The sequence below is a fragment of the Ranitomeya variabilis genome, chromosome 1 (assembly GCF_051348905.1).
Source record: "Ranitomeya variabilis isolate aRanVar5 chromosome 1, aRanVar5.hap1, whole genome shotgun sequence".
NCBI lineage: Eukaryota > Metazoa > Chordata > Amphibia > Anura > Dendrobatidae > Ranitomeya > Ranitomeya variabilis.
In genome coordinates, this window is record NC_135232.1 from 315,822,974 (window position 1) to 315,842,744 (window position 19,771).

Here is a 19,771-nt window from a genome sequence, read left to right on the forward strand (position 1 = left end):
TCAAGAGAATGCCAAGAGTGTATGAAGCAGTCATCAAAGTAAAAGGTGGCTACTTTGAAGAACCTAGAATATAAGACATATTTTCATTTGTTTCACACTTTTTGTTAAGTATATAATTCCACATGTGTTAATTCATAGTTTTGATGCTTTCAGTATGAATTTACAATTTTCATAGTCATGAAAATAGAGAAAAATCTTTAAATGAGATGGTGTGTCCAAACTTTAGGTCTGTACTGTATGTCATGAATAGGAAGAAGTTTATGCAACATGGTGTACATGGTGATATTTTGGGCATACGAGCAGTGCCTGTACAGTCACTGCTGTGGGCTGTGGTCACTTAGCCATATGTTCTCTCATATGAGAGAATCGGGCCGATTATGATAAGTCAGCTAAAACTCTTGTCAGTTTCATCCGAGTGTCATCTTAGTGTGATACAATTTTCTCATGCAAAAGAATCTGATCACAGGTGTGGAGAAGACTGTGAATTTAATTTCTCCATTGTATGCATAAATCTGCTGCATTCGGATGACATTGTACGGGTGTGCATGGTCCAATATCTGATTTTTTTTTTCTTTCTTTGCCTCATACCGAACTGGCATGAAAAAAAACCTCTAGTCGGCACTACCCCATAGTATAACATTGAGCCGAGTGTTAACCACATTCATCCAAAGTATACTCTCATGAGAAGAGTCCTTACTGACAGCCAAGCTCCTGCAGCCATAGCCAGGATTAGTGTTTGCACCAATTCTGACTGTTCAACTCTCCAGACGCCATGTTCAATAGTGAGCACAGCACCTGGATGGTTCTGAGCGGGAGGGGGAACCCTTTGTCACTCAGTTGGCCCTTCACGACAAGATTACGGAGTTCCATTAGTTGCTATTGCAACTCGAAACCAAGCAATATCCTCTGGGTCAATATACTTGAATTATTGCAGTGCACTAGACCTGTAAGTTTCACACTGACATAAGACCTGTTAGGTCTTGCTTGTGGCCACTGGAGCTGGCCTACCCGGCACTCTTCACCAGTGTATTAAACAAGTTGTCTGTCACAGCACTGTTGCAGGATAGTGCCCCTAACCTATCCCTAAAGCTAGGGGCGCCCTAGCTATCCCTCCTCTGAGGATTACTTCTGATGGTGAAGATGCCAGGGCTCCGTGCCTTGCTGAGATACTAAATCATCACTTATCTGTCCCTTTCCCCACCCAGGGAAGTAGTAAGTTGTAGTGGATTAGAATACACAAACCAGACTAACAAGGGAAGATGTACAGGGATAAATAAAGATAAGTTATACAAATTTGCACTTACAAACTACAGAGTGGAACACTGAAAAGTAAAGGAAGGAAAAATCAAATCTGAGAGGATGAGGATATGCACACAGACAAATTACCAATCAACAGTCTTGCGAAAAACACTCCAAAACCCTCCTCAAACAACCAACCCGCCAACTCCAGAACCAGGCAGTATGAAACGAACACTAGCATCCCTGGTTGCCAAAGGCAAGTATATATAGCAGAAGGGAGTGGCCAATACTGAATAGTTGAGATCATCAAAGCAGGAAAGCTCCAGGAGCTATCAACTGAACAGATTAGCCCCTACACTATCAGAAACCTGCACTTTTTAATATGATGGTGAAGTGCTTCTTATCACTCTGAGTTCATTGACTGTAGTGAAGTCCATTTGGTCTTCATTCGGTTGTCAATCATTTTAACTTACAAAATAAATACAGGTCCTTCTCAAAAAATTAGCATATAGTGTTAAATTTCATTATTTACCATAATGTAATGATTACAATTAAACTTTCATATATTATAGATTCATTATCCACCAACTGAAATTTGTCAGGTCTTTTATTGTTTTAATACTGATGATTTTGGCCTACAACTCCTGATAACCCAAAAAACCTGTCTCAATAAATTAGCATATTTCACCCGTCCAATCAAATAAAAGTGTTTTTTAACCCCTTCCCGACCCATGACGCCACGTAGGCGTCATGAAAACCCGTGCCAATCCGACCCATGACGCCTATGTGGCGTCATGGAATGATCGCGTCCCTGCAGATCGGGTGAAGGGGTTAACTCCTATTTTACCCGATCTGCAGGGAGAGGGGGAGTGGTACTTCAGCCCAGGGGGGGTGGCTTCACCCCCCCGTGGCTACGATCGCTCTGATTGGCTGTTGAAAGTGAAACTGCCAATCAGAGCGATTTGTAATATTTCACCTAAAAAACTGGTGAAATATTACAATCCAGCCATGGCCGATGCTGCAATATCATCGGCCATGGCTGGAAATACTGAAGTGCCCCCCCCCACGCCCACCGATCGCCCCCCCCCCCCCCCCCCCCCCGTCCTCCGTTATGGGGTCCGGTCCCCTCCGTCCGCCTGCCGGCTCCCCCGTCCTCCTGTCCGCTCCCTCCTTGCTCAGACCCACCCCCCCTGTGCTCCGTTCCCCCCCCCCCCCCCCCCCGTGCTCCGATCCACCCCCCCACCACCCCTTCATACTTACCGATCCTCCCGGTGTCCGGCCGTCTCCTCGCTGGGCGCCGCCATCTTGGAAAATGGCGGGCGCATGCTCAGTGCGCCCGCCGAATCTGCCAGTCGGCAGATTCCTTACAGGTACATTTTGATCGCTGTGGTAGGTTCTATCACAGCGATCAAAATAAAAAAAATAATAAATAACCCCCCCCCCCTTTATCACCCCCATAGGGACAATAATAAAATAAAGAATTTTTATTTTTTTTTTCCACTAGGGTTAGGGTTAGAACTAGGGTTAGAACTAGGGGTAGGGTTAGGGGTAGGGTTAGGGTTACGGGTAGGGTTAGGGGTAGGGTTATGGCATGTGCACACAGAGCGGATCGGCCGCGGATCCGCAGCGGATCGGCCGCGGATCGGCAGCGGATCGGCCGCGTATCCGCAGCGGATCGGCAGCGGATCGGCCGCGGATCCGCAGCGGATCGGCCGCGGATCCGCTGCGGATTGGCAGCGGATCCGCAGCAGATTGGCAGCGGATCCGCAGCGGATTGGCCGCGGATCGGCAGCGGATCGGCCGCGGATCCGCAGCGGATCCGCAGCAGATTGGCAGCACATCCGCAGCGGATTGGCCGCGGATCCGCAGCGGATTGACAGCGGATCCGCAGCGGATTGACAGCGGATCCGCAGCGGATTGGCCGCGGATCCGCAGCGGATTGACAGCGGATCCGCAGCGGATTGGCCGCGAATCCGCAGCGGATTGGCAGCGGACTGGCCGCGGATCCGCAGCGGATTGGCCGCGGATCCGCAGCGGATTGGCCGCGGATCCGCAGCGGATTGGCCGCTGCGAATTCGAAGCAGTTTTCCATCAGGTTTACAGTACCATGTACACCTTTTCCGCAGCATGTCAATTCTTTGTGCGGATTCCGCAGCGTTTTACACCTGTTCCTCAATAGGAATCCGCAGGTGAAATCCGCACAAAAAAACACTGGAAATCTGCTGTAAATCCGCAGGTAAAACGCAGTGCCTTTTACCTGCAGATTTTTCAAAAATCGTGCGGAAAAATCTCACACGAATCCGCAACGTGGGCACATAGCCTTAGGGTTAGGGTTGGAATTAGAGTTAGGGTTGGAATTAGGGCTAGGGTTTGAAATAGGGTTAAGATTAGGCTTGTGGTTAGGGTTACGGATAGGGTTAGGGGTGTGTTGGGGTTACAGTTGTGGTTAGGGTTGGGATTAGGGCTACGGTTGGGATTAGGGTTAGGATTAGGGTTGGAATTAGGGTTACGGGTGTGTTGCGGTTAGGGTTGTGGTTAGGGGTGTGTTGGGGTTAGGGTTGTGATTAGGGTTATGGCTACAGTTGGGATTAGGATTAGGGGTGTGTTGGGGTTAGTGTTGAAGTTAGAATTGAGGGGTTTCCACTGTTTAGGCACATCAGGGGTCTCCAAACGCAACATGGCGCCACCATTGATTCCAGCCAATCTTGCATTCAAAAAGTCAAATGGTGCTCCCTCCCTTCCAAGCCCCGACGTGCGCCCAAACAGTGGTTTACCCCCACATTTGGGGTACCAGCGTACTCAGGACAAACTGGGCAACAACTGTTGGGGTCCAATTTCTCCTGTTACCCTTGCAAAAATAAAAAATTACTTGCTAAAACATAATTTTTGAGGAAAGAACAATTATTTTTTATTTTCACGGCTCTGCGTTATAAACTTCTGTGAAGCACTTGGGGGTTGAAAGTGCTCACCACACATCTAGATAAGTTCCTTCGGGGGTCTAGTTTCCAAAATGGGGTCACTTGTGGGGTGTTTCTACTGTTTAGGCACATCAGGGGCTCTGCAAATGCAATGTGACGCCCGCAGACCATTCCATCAAAGTCTGCATTTCAAATGTCACTACTTCCCTTCCGAGCCCTGACGTGCGCCCAAACAGTGGTTTACCCCCACATATGGGGTATCAGCATACTCACAACAAACTGGGCAACAAATATTGGGGTCCAAATTCTCCTGTTACCCTTGTGAAAATAAAAAATTGCTTGCTGAAACATCTTTTTTGAGGAAAGAAAAATGATTTTTTATTTTCACGGCTCTGCGTTGTAAACTTCTGTGAAGCACTTGGGGGTTGAACGTGCTCACTACACATCTAGATAAGTTCCTTGGGGGGTCTAGTTTCCAAAATGGGGTCACTTGTGGGGGGTTTCTACTGTTTAGGCATATCAGGGGCTCTGCAAACGTAACATGATGCCCGCAGACCATTCCATCAAAGTCTGCATTCCAAAACGTCACTACTTCCCTTCCGAGCCCCGGCATGTGCCCAAACAGTGGTTTACCCCCACATATGGGGTATCAGCGTACTCAGGAGAAACTGGACAACAACTTTTGGGGTCCAATTTCTCCTGTTACTCTTGCAAAAATAAAAAATTCTGGGCTAAAAAAATATTTTTGAGGAAAGGAAACACATTTATTATTTTCACGGCTCTGCGTTATAAACTTCTGTGAAGCATTTGGGGGTTCAAAGTGCTCACCACACATCTAGATAAGTTCCCTTGGGGGTCTAGTTTCCAAAATGGAGTCACTTGTGGGGAGTTCCTACTGTTTAGGCACATCAGGGGCTCTGCAAACGCAACCTGATGCCCGCAGAGCATTCCATCAAAGTCTGCATTTCAAAACGTCACTACTTCCCTTCCGAACCCCGACGTGTGCCAAAACAGTGGTTTACCCCCACATATGGGGTATCAGCGTACTCAGGAGAAACTGGACAACAACTTTTGGGGTCCAATTTCTCCTGTTACTCTTGCAAAAATAAAAAAATTCTGGGCTAAAAAATATTTTTGAGGAAAGGAAACACATTTTTTATTTTCACGGCTCTGCGTTATAAACTTCTGTGAAGCACTTGGGGGTTCAAAGTGCTCACCACACATCTAGATTAGTTCCTTGGGAGGTCTAGTTTCCAAAATGGGGTCACTTGTGCGGGAGCTCCAATGTTTAGGCACACAGGGGCTCTCCAAACGCGACATTGTGTCCGCTAATGATTGGAGCTAATTTTCCATTCAAAAAGCCAAATGGCGTGCCTTCCCTTCCGAGCCCTGCCGTGCGCCCAAACAGTGGTTTACCCCCACATATGGGGTATCACCGTACTCAGGACAAACTGGACAACAAAATTTGGGGTCCAATTTCTCCTATTACCCTTGGGAAAATAAAAAATTCTGGGCTAAAAATCATTTTTGAGGAAAGAAAAATTATTTTTTTATTTTCACGGCTCTGCGTTATAAACTTCTGTGAAGCACCTGGGGGTTATAAGTGCTCACTATGCATCTAGATAAGTTCCTTGGGGGGTCTAGTTTCCAAAATGGGGTCACTTGTAGGGGAGCTCCAATGTTTAGGCACACAGGGGCTCTCCAAACGCGACATGGTGTCCGCTAACGATTGGAGCTAATTTTCCATTCAAAAAGTCAAATGGCACGCCTCCCCTTCCGAGCCTTGCCGTGCACCCAAACAGTGGTTTACCCCCACATATGAGGTATCGGCATACTCAGGAGAAATTGCCCAACAAATTTTAGGATCCATTTTATCCTGTTGCCCATGTGAAAATGAAAGAATTGAGGCTAAAAGAAATTTTGTGTGAAAAAAAAGTACTTTTTCATTTTTGCGGATCAATTTGTGAAGCACCTGGGGGTTTAAAGTGCTCACTATGCCTCTAGATGAGTTCCTTGGGGGGTCTAGTTTCCAAAATTGGGTCACTTGTGGAGGAGCTCCAATGTTTAGGCACACAGGGGCTTTCCAAACGCGACATGGTGTCCGCTAACGATGGAGATAATTTTTCATTCAAAAAGTCAAATGGCGCTCCTTCCCTTCCGAGCCTTACCATGTGCCCAAACAGTGGTTTACCCCCACATGTGAGGTATTGGTGTACTCAGGAGAAATTGCCCAACAAAATTTAGGATCCATTTTATCCTGTTGCCCATGTGAAAATGAAAAAATTGAGGCTAAAATAATTTTTTTGTGAAAAAAAAGTACTTTTTCATTTTTACGGATCAATTTGTGAAGCACCTGGGGGTTTAAAGTGCTCACTATGCTTCTAGATAAGTTCCTTGGGGGGTCTAGTTTCCAAAATGGGGTCACTTGTGGGGGAGCTCCAATGTTTAGGCACACGGGGGCTCTCCAAACGTGACATGGTGTCCGCTAAAAATTGGAGCCAATTTTTCATTCAAAAAGTCAAATGGCGCTCCTTCCCTTCCGAGCCCTGCCGTGCGCCCAAACAGTGGTTTACCCCCACATATGAGGTATCAGCGTACTCAGGACAAATTGGACAACAACGTCCGTGGTCCAGTTTCTCCTTTTACCGCTGGGAAAATAAAAAAATTGTTGCTAAAAGATCATTTTTGTGACTAAAAAGTTAAATGTTCATTTTTTACTTCCATGTTGCTTCTGCTGCTGTGAAACACCTGAAGGGTTAATAAACTTCTTGAATGTGGTTTTGAGCACCTTGAGGGGTGCAGTTTTTAGAATGGTGTCACTTTTGGGTATTTTCAGCCATATAGAACCCTCAAAATGACTTCAAATGTGAGGTGGTCCCTAAAAAAAATGGTTTTGTAAATTTTGTTGTAAAAATGAGAAATCACTGGTCAAATTTTAACCCTTATAACTTCCTAGCAAAAAAAAAAATTGTTTCCAAAATTGTGCTGATGTAAAGTAGACATGTGGGAAACGTTATTTATTAACTATTTTGTGTCACATAACTCTCTGGTTTAACAGAATAAAAATTCAAAATGTGAAAATTGCGAAATTTTCAAATTTTTTGCCAAATTTCCGTTTTTTTTCACAAATAAACTCAGAAATTATCGACCTAAATTTACCACTAACATGAAGCCCAATATGTCACGAAAAAACAATCTCAGAATCGCTAGGATCCGTTGAAGCGTTCCTGAGTTATTACCTCATAAAGGGACACTGGTCAGAATTTCAAAAAACGGCAAGGTCATTAAGGCCAAAATAGGCTGGGTCATGAAGGGGTTAATAACAAACAAAAAAACCATCAAATAATAATGTTCAGTTATGCACTCAATACTTTGTCGGGAATCCTTTGGCAGAAATGACTGCTTCAATGCGGCGTGGCATGGAGGCAATCAGCCTGTGACACTGCTGAGATGTTATGGAGGCCCAGGATGCTTCAATAGTGGCCTTAAGCTCATCCAGAGTGTTGGGTCTTGCGTCTCTCAACTTTCTCTTCACAATATCCCACAGATTCTCTATGGGGTTCAGGTCAGGAGAGTTGGCTGGCCAATTGAGCACAGTAATACCATGGTCAGTAAACCATTTACCAGTGGTTTTGGCACTGTGAGCAGGTGCCAGGTCGTGCTGAAAAATGAAATCTTCATCTCCATAAAGCATTTCAGCCGATGGAAGCATGAAGTGCTCCAAAATCTCCTGATAGCTAGCTGCATTGACCCTGCCCTTGATGAAACACAGTGGACCAACACCAGCAGCTTACATGGCACCCCACACCATCACTGACTGTGGGTACTTGACACTGGACTTCAGGCATTTTGGCATTTCCTTCTCCCCAGTCTTCCTCCAGACTCTGGCACCTTGATTTCCGAATGACATGCAAAATTTGCTTTCATCAGAAAAAAGTACTTGGGACCACTTAGCAACAGTCCAGTGCTGCTTCTCTGTAACCCAGGTCAGGCGCTTCTGCCGCTGTTTATGGTTCAAAAGTGGCTTTACCTGGGGAATGCGGCACCTGTAGCCCATTTCCTGCACACGCCTTTCCACACCAGACTCAGTCCACTGCTTCCTCAGGTTCCCCAAGGTCTGGAATCGGTCCTTCTCCACAATCTTCCTCAGGGTCCGGTCACCTCTTCTCGTTGTACAGCGTTTTCTGCCACATTGTTTCCTTCCAACAGACTTACCATTGAGGTGCCTTGATACAGCACTCTGGGAACAGCCTATTTGTTGAGAAATTTCTTTCTGGGTCTTACCCTCTTGCTTGAGGGTGTCAATGATGGCCTTCTTGACATCTGTCAGGTCGCTAGTCTTACCCATGATGGGGGTTTTGAGTAATGAACCAGGCAGGGAGTTTTTAAAAGCCTCAGGTATCTTTTGCATGTGTTTAGAGTTAATTAGTTGATTCAGAAGATTAGGGTAATAGGTCATTTAGAGAACCTTTTCTTGATATGCTAATTTATTGAGACAGGTTTTTTGGGTTATCAGGAGTTGTAGGCCAAAATCATCAGTATTAAAACAATAAAAGACCTGACAAATTTCAGTTGGTGGATAATGAATCTATAATATATGAAAGTTTAATTGTAATCATTACATTATGGTAAATAATGAAATTTAACACTATATGCCAATTTTTTGAGAAGGACCTGTATATATTGCCCTGAGGAAGCCATACTCTGTGGCGATATGCATGAGGCTCCTTCCTCCACATACAATGCTATGACTGGGTGATATTCATTAATCTTATTCACCAACCGGTCTATTACATAGCATTCTCCTGGGACTTTTGTCTTTGTACTATAATTCAGTCGCTGTGATTTGCTGTTTAGAGTTGAACAGCTAATCGCACCGTTTTTCAGTGTTCAGGCAATCAGATTGCCTGAAATACTGATGTGCAGCCTACTATCGGCTCTGTAAGAGCCCTGATCATAGGCTGGAGCCTATCCACGCCTGCCTCACCAGAGCTAGCTCTGGTGCAATCGATTACGTCGATCGCACCAATCGGAGCTCACCGACATGTTGTGACTGCCCTGTACTTCTTCATTCTAGCTGTGGATTTGTACAGAGCGGTCACTGTGTATGCCGTGCTGGGCCTTGTGGTCCCAAAGAATCCTGTGCATCGCTGTTACTGCTATATAAAGAAGAGATCCTGATTCTTGTTTGATCTTTCATAATCAACCCAATCCCTCTCTCTCCAATTTCTCCCCTCCTCACCAATTTCTGTGCGTCCTGCAGCTGCCTAGCTTTCATCAGTGACACAAATCACTGATCTGCACTCGGGTGCGCACTATTTTCCGTGATTTTTTTTGTCCCTTTTAATTTTTCCCCCCCTCTTCGCCCTTTGTAGCCACCAAGCCCCAATCAGACGCACACCACTGATTAGCACCCATGCTTGTTTTTGGCAATTACTTTTTTTTTTTTTTTTTTCTTTCCTGTGTGCCCTACAGCTGTCCAGTGCTGATCACTGGTTCACATCAGTGACCAACCTCCGGTTGTTGGGGTTTATTGTTTGGTTCTCTTTTCACAAAGAAAAAAAAAATTAGGGACATCAGTGAACGGCCTCCGGTTGTTGCGGTGTGTGTGTGTGTGAAAAAAGAATAAAAAAAATATATTAGGGCCAGTAAAAATATACTGTAGTAAACAGCGACTACAACAGTATTAACTAAATTGAGTCAGGTTTAGTGTCGGTTGCGGGCTCTCGGTCTTCAGCTGAGAATACACTGACAGTGTGGGAGAGGATTCCACCCTCCTTTATTTTTCCAACTCCTCCTCTTCCTCTAGTGATACCAAACCGCCACGCAGACAGAAACAGAACCAGCTTCCACCGTTACTGACCCCGTATGGACCTCACCTCCCGAAAATCATGAGCTTCAGATTCCTGATTTTGTGGTGCAATTGACAGCACTGGCCTCACAGAAATTGACTTTTTCAAAGTCTTTCTCTCCATGGATTTTAAAAATCTCAGTGTCGCATACAAATTTGTACACGCAACAATTTTTATCCCAAAATCCAACTTGATCATTTGCCAACTGCTACCCTGTAGACACGGTGGAAATGACGACATTTTGAGACCTGGTTCTCCACATCGGGTTAGTGAACAATCCAGAAATTCGGCAATATTGGAGTGTTGTTGTTTTGTATAACACTCCAGTGTTCCTCATGGCTATGGCACAGACACGCTTTGCGGCCATCCACAAATTCTTGCATTACAGTGATAATGCACGGTGTCCTCTCCGAGATGACCCCAACTTTGACCGACTTTTCAAAGGTCAGCCGGTCATTGAGGACTTCAGCAACAAGATTGCTTAGGTGTACAACCCCCCAAAGGAACATCTGCGTGGATGAGTCCCTAATACATTTCAAGGGGAGGCTTAAATTCTTGCAATACCTGTCCAGTATGAGGGCCAGGTATAGAATTAAGATCTACAAACTGTGAGAGTACCTCCTGAACGCCCCCCCCATCCTGATAGTGAGTGGGAAAATTATGTGGGATTTGATGCATCCACTGTTGGATCAATGTTATCACCTTTATGTAGATAACATACCAGCATCCCACTCTTCAAGTTTCTGTCTGCACCCTGTACTGTCCGCAAAAATCAGTTATCCCTAGAACGCTAATTGACCAGCTGCTCAAAGCGTGAGAGCAGAGCCCAATGCAGCGATTACATGCTGGTGCTCAAGTACACGAGGGATGTCCTCTTGTTGACCATCATACATGATGATGGCAGCACCCCCACCGCTGTACAAGGTACCTCTACACAGAGCATCAAACCAGGCTGTGTACTGGGGTACAACAAGAACATGGGGGGAGTTGATCTCTCTGATCAAGTCCTTCAAGCCATATAGTGCTATGAGAATAGCCAAGGTGTGGTACAAATAGGTGGCTGTGCGCATCGTACGGATGTCAATGCTCAACACTTTCGTGCTATCATGATGTTCAGGCCAGACCGGTATGTACCTTCAGTTCCAGAAGGTCACTACCTTCTAAGGCTCTAATCTTTGGCAGTCCGGAAGGAGCGGGCCCCAGTACTTCTGGAACTGAAGGTGCCAGTGTTGTACCAGGGCAACATTTCCCTGATGAGGTCCTCAAACTGGAAAGAGAGGAAGGACCCAAAAAAGGTGCAAAGTGTGTTACAGAAGTGGGATACGAAAGGACACTAGTTATCAATGTGACACCTGCCCTGACAAATGTTGTCTGTGTATGAAAGCCTGTTTCAGAGTCTACCACTCATCCAGTGACTAATAAATGTATTCCTGATTTGGAAAACTCACGTATTCCAACCTGACATACATTACACAACTCATATGCCAACCTGATTCAAGCTACACCACTCACGTATGCCAACCTGATGTACACTACACAACTCACATATGTAAATTTTTTTTATGTGGTAGCATATCAGGAAAACACAAGATCAATTCCAATATAGGGTCACTAGTGGGAGTTTCCACTATTTAGGGCACATCAGGGGCTCTCCAAACACAACATGACGCCGGCAGACCATTCCATCAAAGTCTACATTCCAAAACTTATTCCTTCCATTCCTAGCCCTGCAATGCGTCCGAACAATGGTTTTCATCCACATATGGGGTATCTGCATACTCCGGATAAATTGCACAACAACTTTTGGGGTCCAATTTTTCCTGTTAACCTTGTAAAAAAATTTAAATTGGGGTCTAAAAGATATAATTTTTGTGGGAAAAATGTTATTTTCATGGCTCTATGTTATTATAAACTTGTGTGAATCACCTGGGGGTTTAAAGTGCTCACCACACATCTATGTAAGTTGTTTGGAGGGGTGCAGGAGGGTCTAGTTTCCAAAATGGGGGCAATTTGTGTGTGTGTGTGTGGGGGTGTTCAACTGTTTACGCACATCAAGGGCTCTACAAACACGACATGGCTTCCGCTCTCAATTATAAACAATTTTACGTTGAAAATGTCAAACTGTGCTCCTTCCCTTCTGAGCCCTGCCATGTGTCCAAACATCCTTCCCCCCTCACATATGGGGTATCTGTGTACTCAGGAAAAACGTTTGTGGTCTAATTTCTCCTGTTACCCATGTGAAAATAAAACATTTTTTTTTGTTAAAGTAAAAGTTTAGTGAAAAATTTTTAAATTTTCATGTTTTCTACCTCATTGCTTCAGTTTCCGCATAGCATGTGAAGGGTTAATAAACTTATTGAATGTGGTTTTGACCACCTTGAGGGTTGTAGTTCTTAGAATGGTGTCACTCACACTCACATATAGGCCCCTCAGTCATTTCAAATATAATGTGGTCCATAAAAAAAAAAAAAAAAAAAAAAAAAAAAGTTGTAAATTTTGTTGTAAGAATTAGAAATTGCTGGTACACACTTAAGGGCATAATTCAAAGTTTGAAAATTGCCAAATTTTCACCAATTTTATTTTATTTTATTTTTTTTACAAATAAGCGCAAGTCAAATCAATTAAATTATACCACTATTATGAAGTACAATATGTCACGAAAAACCATCCCTAAATCAGTGGGCTCCGTTGAAGTGTTCCAGAGTTGTTACCACATAGTGACACTGGTGAGAATTTGTAAAATTTGACCTGGTCATGAAGGTGAAAACAGACTCCGGGGTGAAAGGGTGAATATTGCAAAAATTCCTTTCTGTCTGATCACCAATGGCTTACCTTCATTATTTATTTCACCAGCTTCACATTTGTGTCTTTAGGTGATCTGTCAGTTATAACATCTGTCTTTTATGTTTTTCAGTTTACACTCATTATTTTTCTGTTTCAGGCCGCTCTCAGGCAGGTGCAAAATACTGCAATTACTGCCCGTCGGGAGGCAGATGTGAAAAAGCGCATTAAAGAGGCAAAGCAACGGTAGGCTATTTGGAGAGCTTTTTGCCCTGTCACCTAGTTTACTTTGGGCAAAGCTCAGTTTAGTGGTTGTAATCTTATGTGTTTCATGTCATGTACCGTATATACGCAAGTATAAGCCAACCTGAGTATAAGCCGAGACACCTAACTTTATCACAAACAATGGGAAAACTTATTGATTCGAGTATAAGCTGGGTATGCATTGTTCCCTCCTCCCTATCCTGATATGCACGGCCTCCTCATCCCTATCCTGGTATGCATGGCCCCCTCATCCCTATCCTGGTATGCATGACCTCCTTGTCTCTATCCTGGTATGCTTGGCTCTTCATCCCTACCCTGGTATGCATGGCCTCTTCACTCCTACCCTGGTATGCATGGCCTCCTCATCCCTATCCTGGTATGCACGGCGCCATCAGAAAATCATTTTTTTTTTTTAAAAATCCATCCTACTCACTGTCCCTGCGCTCCCTCGCAGTGTCTTGTTTCGGTGCCAGCAGCTGCAGGGCAATCAAATGTGCCTGCTACTTAAGGACCGTCCCGCTACTGGGACCCCCTCTCAAGTAAAAGCCGAAGGGGGCTTTTCTTTATCGCTTCATTGGGGACACAGGTAACCATGGGTGTATGCTGCTGTCGCTAGGAGGCTGATATTAAGCACAAAAGGAAAATAGCTCCTCCAGCAGTATACACCCACTGACAGGCACCAAGTACCTCAGTTTAAGCCTAGTGTCTGCAGGAGGAGGACCTGGATCTGCTACCAGATCCACATTTTCCCTTTCAGGTTCCCTGTTTGTGTTTATTAACTTTCCCCTTTGTATTTCAGGTTCTTCTTGGGGTAACGGGGTTTAATTTCTCACCATTGTTTTCCCGTACTTATGCGACTGAGAGCAATGTGGAGGCACCCACATCGCCCACTCTCAGGCCCGTAGGCAGGACCTAATCCCCTGTCACCTTTACAGGTGTTTCAGGGTGATTCCTGGTGGCCGGTCCTTTGCCTTTTCTCCATCCCAACCCTCTCCTCGTAGAGGGCTGGGAGGAAGACTGTGGTCACCAGCGGTGGCCTCCCCCATTCTTGTAAGGGGTTGATGCAGTCTTCTGCACCGTCTGTAGATGGTGCGGGAAAGTGAATCCTGGATTCCAGCGACCCTCTCCCATCCCGGGGTCTCCTGATGTGATCCTCATCACTGCAGAGAGACCGGCACTCAGCAAAGGTATGTCCCCCTCCTCTCCCTCCGCAGCGGCAGCCGTCATCCCGGTGTACACTGTCCTTCATCGCAAGGGAATAGGGCGGTGTTAGCAGTAGGGATGACCCGGCAGCCTCGGCCATTTTTCCCGCTCAGCTGACTACTCCCCCTTCCTTTCTTCTTTCAGCCAGTCACCATCGCGCATTTAAATCGCACGCTCTTTTTGTCCAATAGGAGGCCTCTTCCTTTGAGTCTGGCCACTCCTCCCGCAGCGCGCTTTCTGCGCTCCTATCACGGAGCTTCTCCTTCCTGGCTGTTCAGGCCCGGCGTGTCAGCCAATCGAAGGGGGGCCTTCGTTTTCGCCACCGGCAGATTGTCCTGGCTGTTCCCTCCCCCGGCGTGTCAGCCAATAGGACACTTGTTTTCTTTTTGTCCGGCCGGCAGTTGGCAGCGCTGTGGGACAAGCCGAGGCTATTCTGCATACCACTGTGCGCTCTGCAGACTTGCTGGCGCTCTGCACAAGAGGGGACGCTCCTCTAAGGGGGACACAGCTCCCACATTTCTTTCTGTGGTCTGTCGTTGGCATCGGGTAGGCGCTGTTGTGTTGTTTTTTTTTGTCTGGCTTCTCCACATCAGTACCCCCAAGGCTAAACTTATGCCCAACCCTAGAGAGGCTTCTTCTTGCCCCTCTAAGCCCACTGTGATTCACTATGCCTGCGCCCTTTGCAAAAGAAAGTCGTCTCTAAGGCCAGTCTTCCCCTTTTTGCCTGTCCTGCAGCCTCTGCCATGCCTGCCCCACAGGAGCCCTCTAACGCCTGGGATGAGAGCACACCCTTCCCACCGGAGTGGGATGTGGCCATGTCAGTCGGTCACCGACCTGACAAAAGCTTCACAGTCCTTGGTCCAGGTCCTGGAACGACTCCCACATTTGTCCAATTCCACCAGTGCTCCAAACACCTCTCACAGTGTTTTGCAGCACACACCTGACCTCTACCTTCACGGGGACAAATCGGGCACAAGACAAAGGAAGCGGGCTCTTTCCTTTTCTTCTTCCAGTTCTCCTGGTCCCTCTGCATCCTCCTGGATGCATTCCTCCCCCCCCCCCCCATGCTCTCTTCTCGGAGGCGGCTTATGGGTCAGATGTGGATTCCCAGTCTGAGTCTGATACGGACCAGACCTCAAAGATGCAGGATATGGTTGATAGCTTTATCCTGGTTTTTACCCAAACGATGAACCTAAAGGAGGACAAGGCACTTGCTCAGGAGCAATTTGTCTCCTTCAAACGGGTAAAGCGTCCCTCCTGGAATTTCCCTAATCACAGGGAGTTTGAAGCCATTATGTCAAAACACTGGGAACACCCTGATAAGCGCTTCCCAGGAAGGAAGCAGCTCGATTTTTTTTCTATCCCTTTAGCCCAGACCTCGTTGGTAGATGGGCAGAATCTCCTATTGTGGATCCTCCGGTTTTTCGACTGTCTTCTAAGACAGTCCTGTCTCTACCGGATGGTACATCCCTTAAGGATTCTATGGATGGACAGATTGAATCCTTGGCTAAGTCAGCTTTTGAAGCGGCTGGTGCCTCCCTCTGTCCCATTTTTTCCTCCACCTGGGTGGCAAAGTCCATGTCTGCCTGGGCAAGAATGCTTCGCCATGGTATCCTAGCAGCAGCTCCGCCGGATGAGCTGGCAGATTTGGCAGCCCAAATTGCCCATGCTAGCAAATATCTTTTGACCGCTTCCTTGGATGCAGCCGGTTGTTCCTCCAGGGCTGCCAGCTATATCATTGCTATTCACCGCATTCTCTGGTTGAAAGCGTGGAATGCAGATCCACCATCAGAAAAGTCCCTTACTGGCCTTGCCTCCCAAGGCTCTAGACTTGTTGGGTCCAATCTGGATCAAATAATTTCCAACACTACCAGCGGAAAAAGCACTTTGCTTCCCCAGTCCAAGCCTAAACGTCCTTTTATTTTCAATCGTTTTTATTTAATTTTCTCACATAACAAATAGACCTTTTACAATAAACATAAGAATCCCGACTGCGCATGGCCCCAATAAAGGCAATTAAGCCAAGACATTGCCAAGAATATTTCAAAACAATATGCGTAACAGATGACGTATGCGAATAATTGTCTTTTTTTTCTTCCTTATTTTTTTTTTTTTACCTTTCTTCTCTTTCCCCCTCTCTCTTAAGTCTGTTCCTTATCTAAATTTTGATTGATTGTGGGTTCTAGCGAGGCATGTGACTGATCTGTCGTAGAACGAAGACACTACATCCCATGTTAATTGTGTTTAGAAATACCTTGCATAGCAATAACAAGAGCCAGTTATTAACTTAACAATTTCCATTAGGGTCACCGGGCCAGAACGCAAGATTGACCCAATAACTGTATATTATGAATGATTTTACTAAGAGATAAATGAATGGTACGAATGGAAGGGAAGAGGGGAAAAAGAGAGATGGAGAGAGAGGGAGAAAAAAAAAAAAGGGGGTGACGGGGAGGAGAGCTTGTACAGATGATGTCACCTACTAATAGTCTTGATCAGGTAAATAATGATTGGAAATTTGGTGAATCACTGAATAGGATCCAGGGCCGCCAGACTTCTGCAGATAATTCCTCCATGTAGCATATGTGTGACAGCTCTTGCTGCCATTCAGACTTAGATGGGATTGCTATTGATCGCCAGTGTCTGGTAATCACTGAGCGTGCTGCAGCTAAACGTCTTTTTAATAAGAGGTCACTCCTTTTGACCCTTTTCTGCTTCAGGAGCTTACACCCAGCAGGACCGCTATTCCGCCCAAGGGGAAAGGAAGAAGCCGTCTTTCAAACCTGCCCCTCACCGGCGTCCAAAGGATCGCTCCTCCATGTCTTCAGGGTCCCGCTCCAACAGATTTTCCTCAAAATACTGCTGGAGAGATCAGCGCAAAATAGGGTCTTATCTGATGCAGAGTGAGACAATATAGTTAGATTATACTCACTAGATGGAGCTATCAAAATAGCATGTAAAAATATCCGCTGCAGCAGGTCTACGGGTCAACAAGTGACTGTACTGTAGGTAGATGAAAGGGTTAATGTGGATATGGTCCTCACTGCTGAATGAACGTAGGTCCAAAATGTTTCACATGAAGAATGGTGATTGTATTCAACGTCTGAACGACTTCTTCATCAGGTAATTCATCATTAGGTAATTGTGTGGTATTTCCTGATGAAGTCGTTTAGACTTTGAAACGTGTTGAAGAAAACCTCCAAAACCTCCATTCTTCATGTGAAACATTTTGGATCTGCGATCATTCAGCAGTGCAGACCATATCCACATTAACCCTTTCATCCATCAACAGAATTCCCTCGGTGTGACAGGTCACCCCCACCCAGGAATCTCTCCAGGGTGGGAGGCTGGCCTCTTCTCTTCTGGGACGCATGGTTTTCGGTTGTCGACGATGCCTGGGTCATATAGATTGTTACTTCCGGTTACAAAATCGACTCGGGGCCCAGGGATTATTCAGACCGTCTCTTTCCTACTACGCATAGGAGTAATGGTACCCGTTCCCCCGAAACGGACGGTTTTCAGGGTAGTACTCCAATCTTTTCGTAGTCTTGAAGAAAGACGGATCGATCCGTCATTTCAGAATGGAGTCCCTGCGTTTGGTTATCGCCTCCATGGAACCGGGAGAATTTCTTTGCTCTGTAGACATTCAGGATGCTTATCTTCAGTCTTGTTTGTGTTCAGCATCAGAGATTCCTGCGGTTTGTGATCCAGGAGGACCACTATCAGTTCACGGCTCTTCTCTTCGGCCTGGCCTCTTCCCCCAGAGTATTCATGAAGGTCATAGCAGTGGTCATGGCCATCCTTCGTCAAGGGGATTCTCATAATCCCTTACTTGGACGATCTTATGATTAAGGGGCCGTCCCGCTGGGACTACGGCCAGAGTCTTCAGATTACTCTGGACTCTCTGGTCCGTCTCGGCTTTATTGTCAACAGAGAGAAGTCCTCCCTGACCCCCAGCTCAGCACCTGGTGTTTCTGGGTATGAGGTTCGACACGGCCTAAGCCAGTTTCTCCTTCCAAAGTACTAGTTTTCATCCCTATTCCAGGGCATCCACACTCTAAAGCGACCAGCTCCTCTTCCCCTGCGATCCTGGATGAGAGTTCTGGGGAAAATGATTGCCACCAAGGAAGCTGTGCCTTTTGCAGAGTTCCATACCAGTGCTCTTCAGCTGGCCCTCTTGTCTGCTTGGGACATGAGGACCGTCTCTCTGGACCGGCCCGAGCTTCTGCCCCTCAAGGTGAGGCAATCCCTGAGCAATCCCTGACTTGGTGGACACTATACGCCTCAGTCCTGCACGGGAGGTCCTTCCTCCCTCTCCGGTAGCAGGTCTTCACCACCAACGCCAGTCTCCTCGGTTGGGGAGCGGTGTTTCTTCATCACACAGCGCAGGGTCGCTGGAACGTCCCAAGGAGCTGCTCTCCCCATCAATCTTCTGGAGATAAGGGCACTTTTTCTTGCCCTTTGCCGCTGGCAATCCCTCCTCGCAGGCCAGCCGGTCTGCATACAATCGGACAATGCCACTGCCGTGGCTTACATAAACCATCAAGGCAGGACTCGCAGCAAACAGGTGATGGCAGAGGTAACAAAGGATTCTGCGATGAGCGTCACTTTTCCGCCATATCAACCGTACACATTCTGGGGGTGGAAAATTGGGCAGACTGTTTTCTCAGTCGTCAGGGTCTCGTGTCGGGTGAGTGGTCTCTCAACCCTGCTGTCTTAAACCAGATATGCCAGAGATGGGGCACGCCGGACGTCAACCCTGGCTTCTCGGATGAACCACATGGTTCCTCAGTTTGTAGCCAGGTCCCGGGATCCACTAGCCATCAGTTGCGATGCCCTAGTGATCCCATGATCCCAATTCCAGCTGCCTTATCTTTTTCCACCTCTCCCCTTAATTCCGAGATTCGTGAAAAAGATAGAGGAGGAAATTCCCGTAATCCTTGTAGCTCCAGAAAGGCCAAGAAGGGCCTGGTACGCAGATCTGGTGAACATGCCCATTGACTCTGCCTGGAGGCTTCCAGACCATCCAGATCTTCTCTCACGAGGCCCCTTTTCCACCAGAGTTCAGTCTCTGAGTTTAACGGCTTGGCCGTTGGGGCCACAGTCCTGAGGGAGGCCGGTTTTTCCCATCAGGTCATTCAGACCATGATTAGGACAAGAAAACCAGCATCCTTGCGTATCTACCACAGATGCTGGAAGGCCTTCTTTCTGTGGAGTGAGGACAACAATTTTGTCCCTATGTCTTTTTCCCTTCCTTCCATCCTGGGGATTCTACATGTGGGTCTTGATTCTGGTCTATCTCTCGGTACCGTAAAGGGTCAGGTTTCCGCTTTGTCAGTTCTTTTCCAACAAAATATGGCTTCTCGTTCCCAGGTAAAGACTTTTTTCTTCATGGCACCTCCTTATCGTCCTCTGATGGATCCATGGGATTTTAACCTTGTCCTTGGCGCACTCCAGCGTGCTCCTTTTGAGCCAATTCAAGACATTGCATTATCTCTCCTGTCATGGAAAGTT

At 46.3% G+C, this 19,771-nt stretch overlaps 1 protein-coding gene across 5 annotated transcripts in view; it reads left to right on the forward strand.

Moving 5' to 3' along the window:
- The window catches only part of MORC2 (MORC family CW-type zinc finger 2), a 209,842-nt gene that overhangs the window by 92,661 nt on the left and 97,410 nt on the right, over positions 1-19,771 (forward strand). For all 5 annotated transcript variants that reach the window (XR_013223992.1, XM_077297486.1, XM_077297506.1 and 2 more), the window contains exon 13: positions 12,951-13,036. Coding sequence is in view for 4 of the 5 variants with exons in the window: in XM_077297486.1 (XP_077153601.1) it covers positions 12,951-13,036 (86 nt within the window). In the remaining variant the exon portion in view is untranslated. The remainder of the gene's footprint in view (positions 1-12,950; positions 13,037-19,771) is intronic.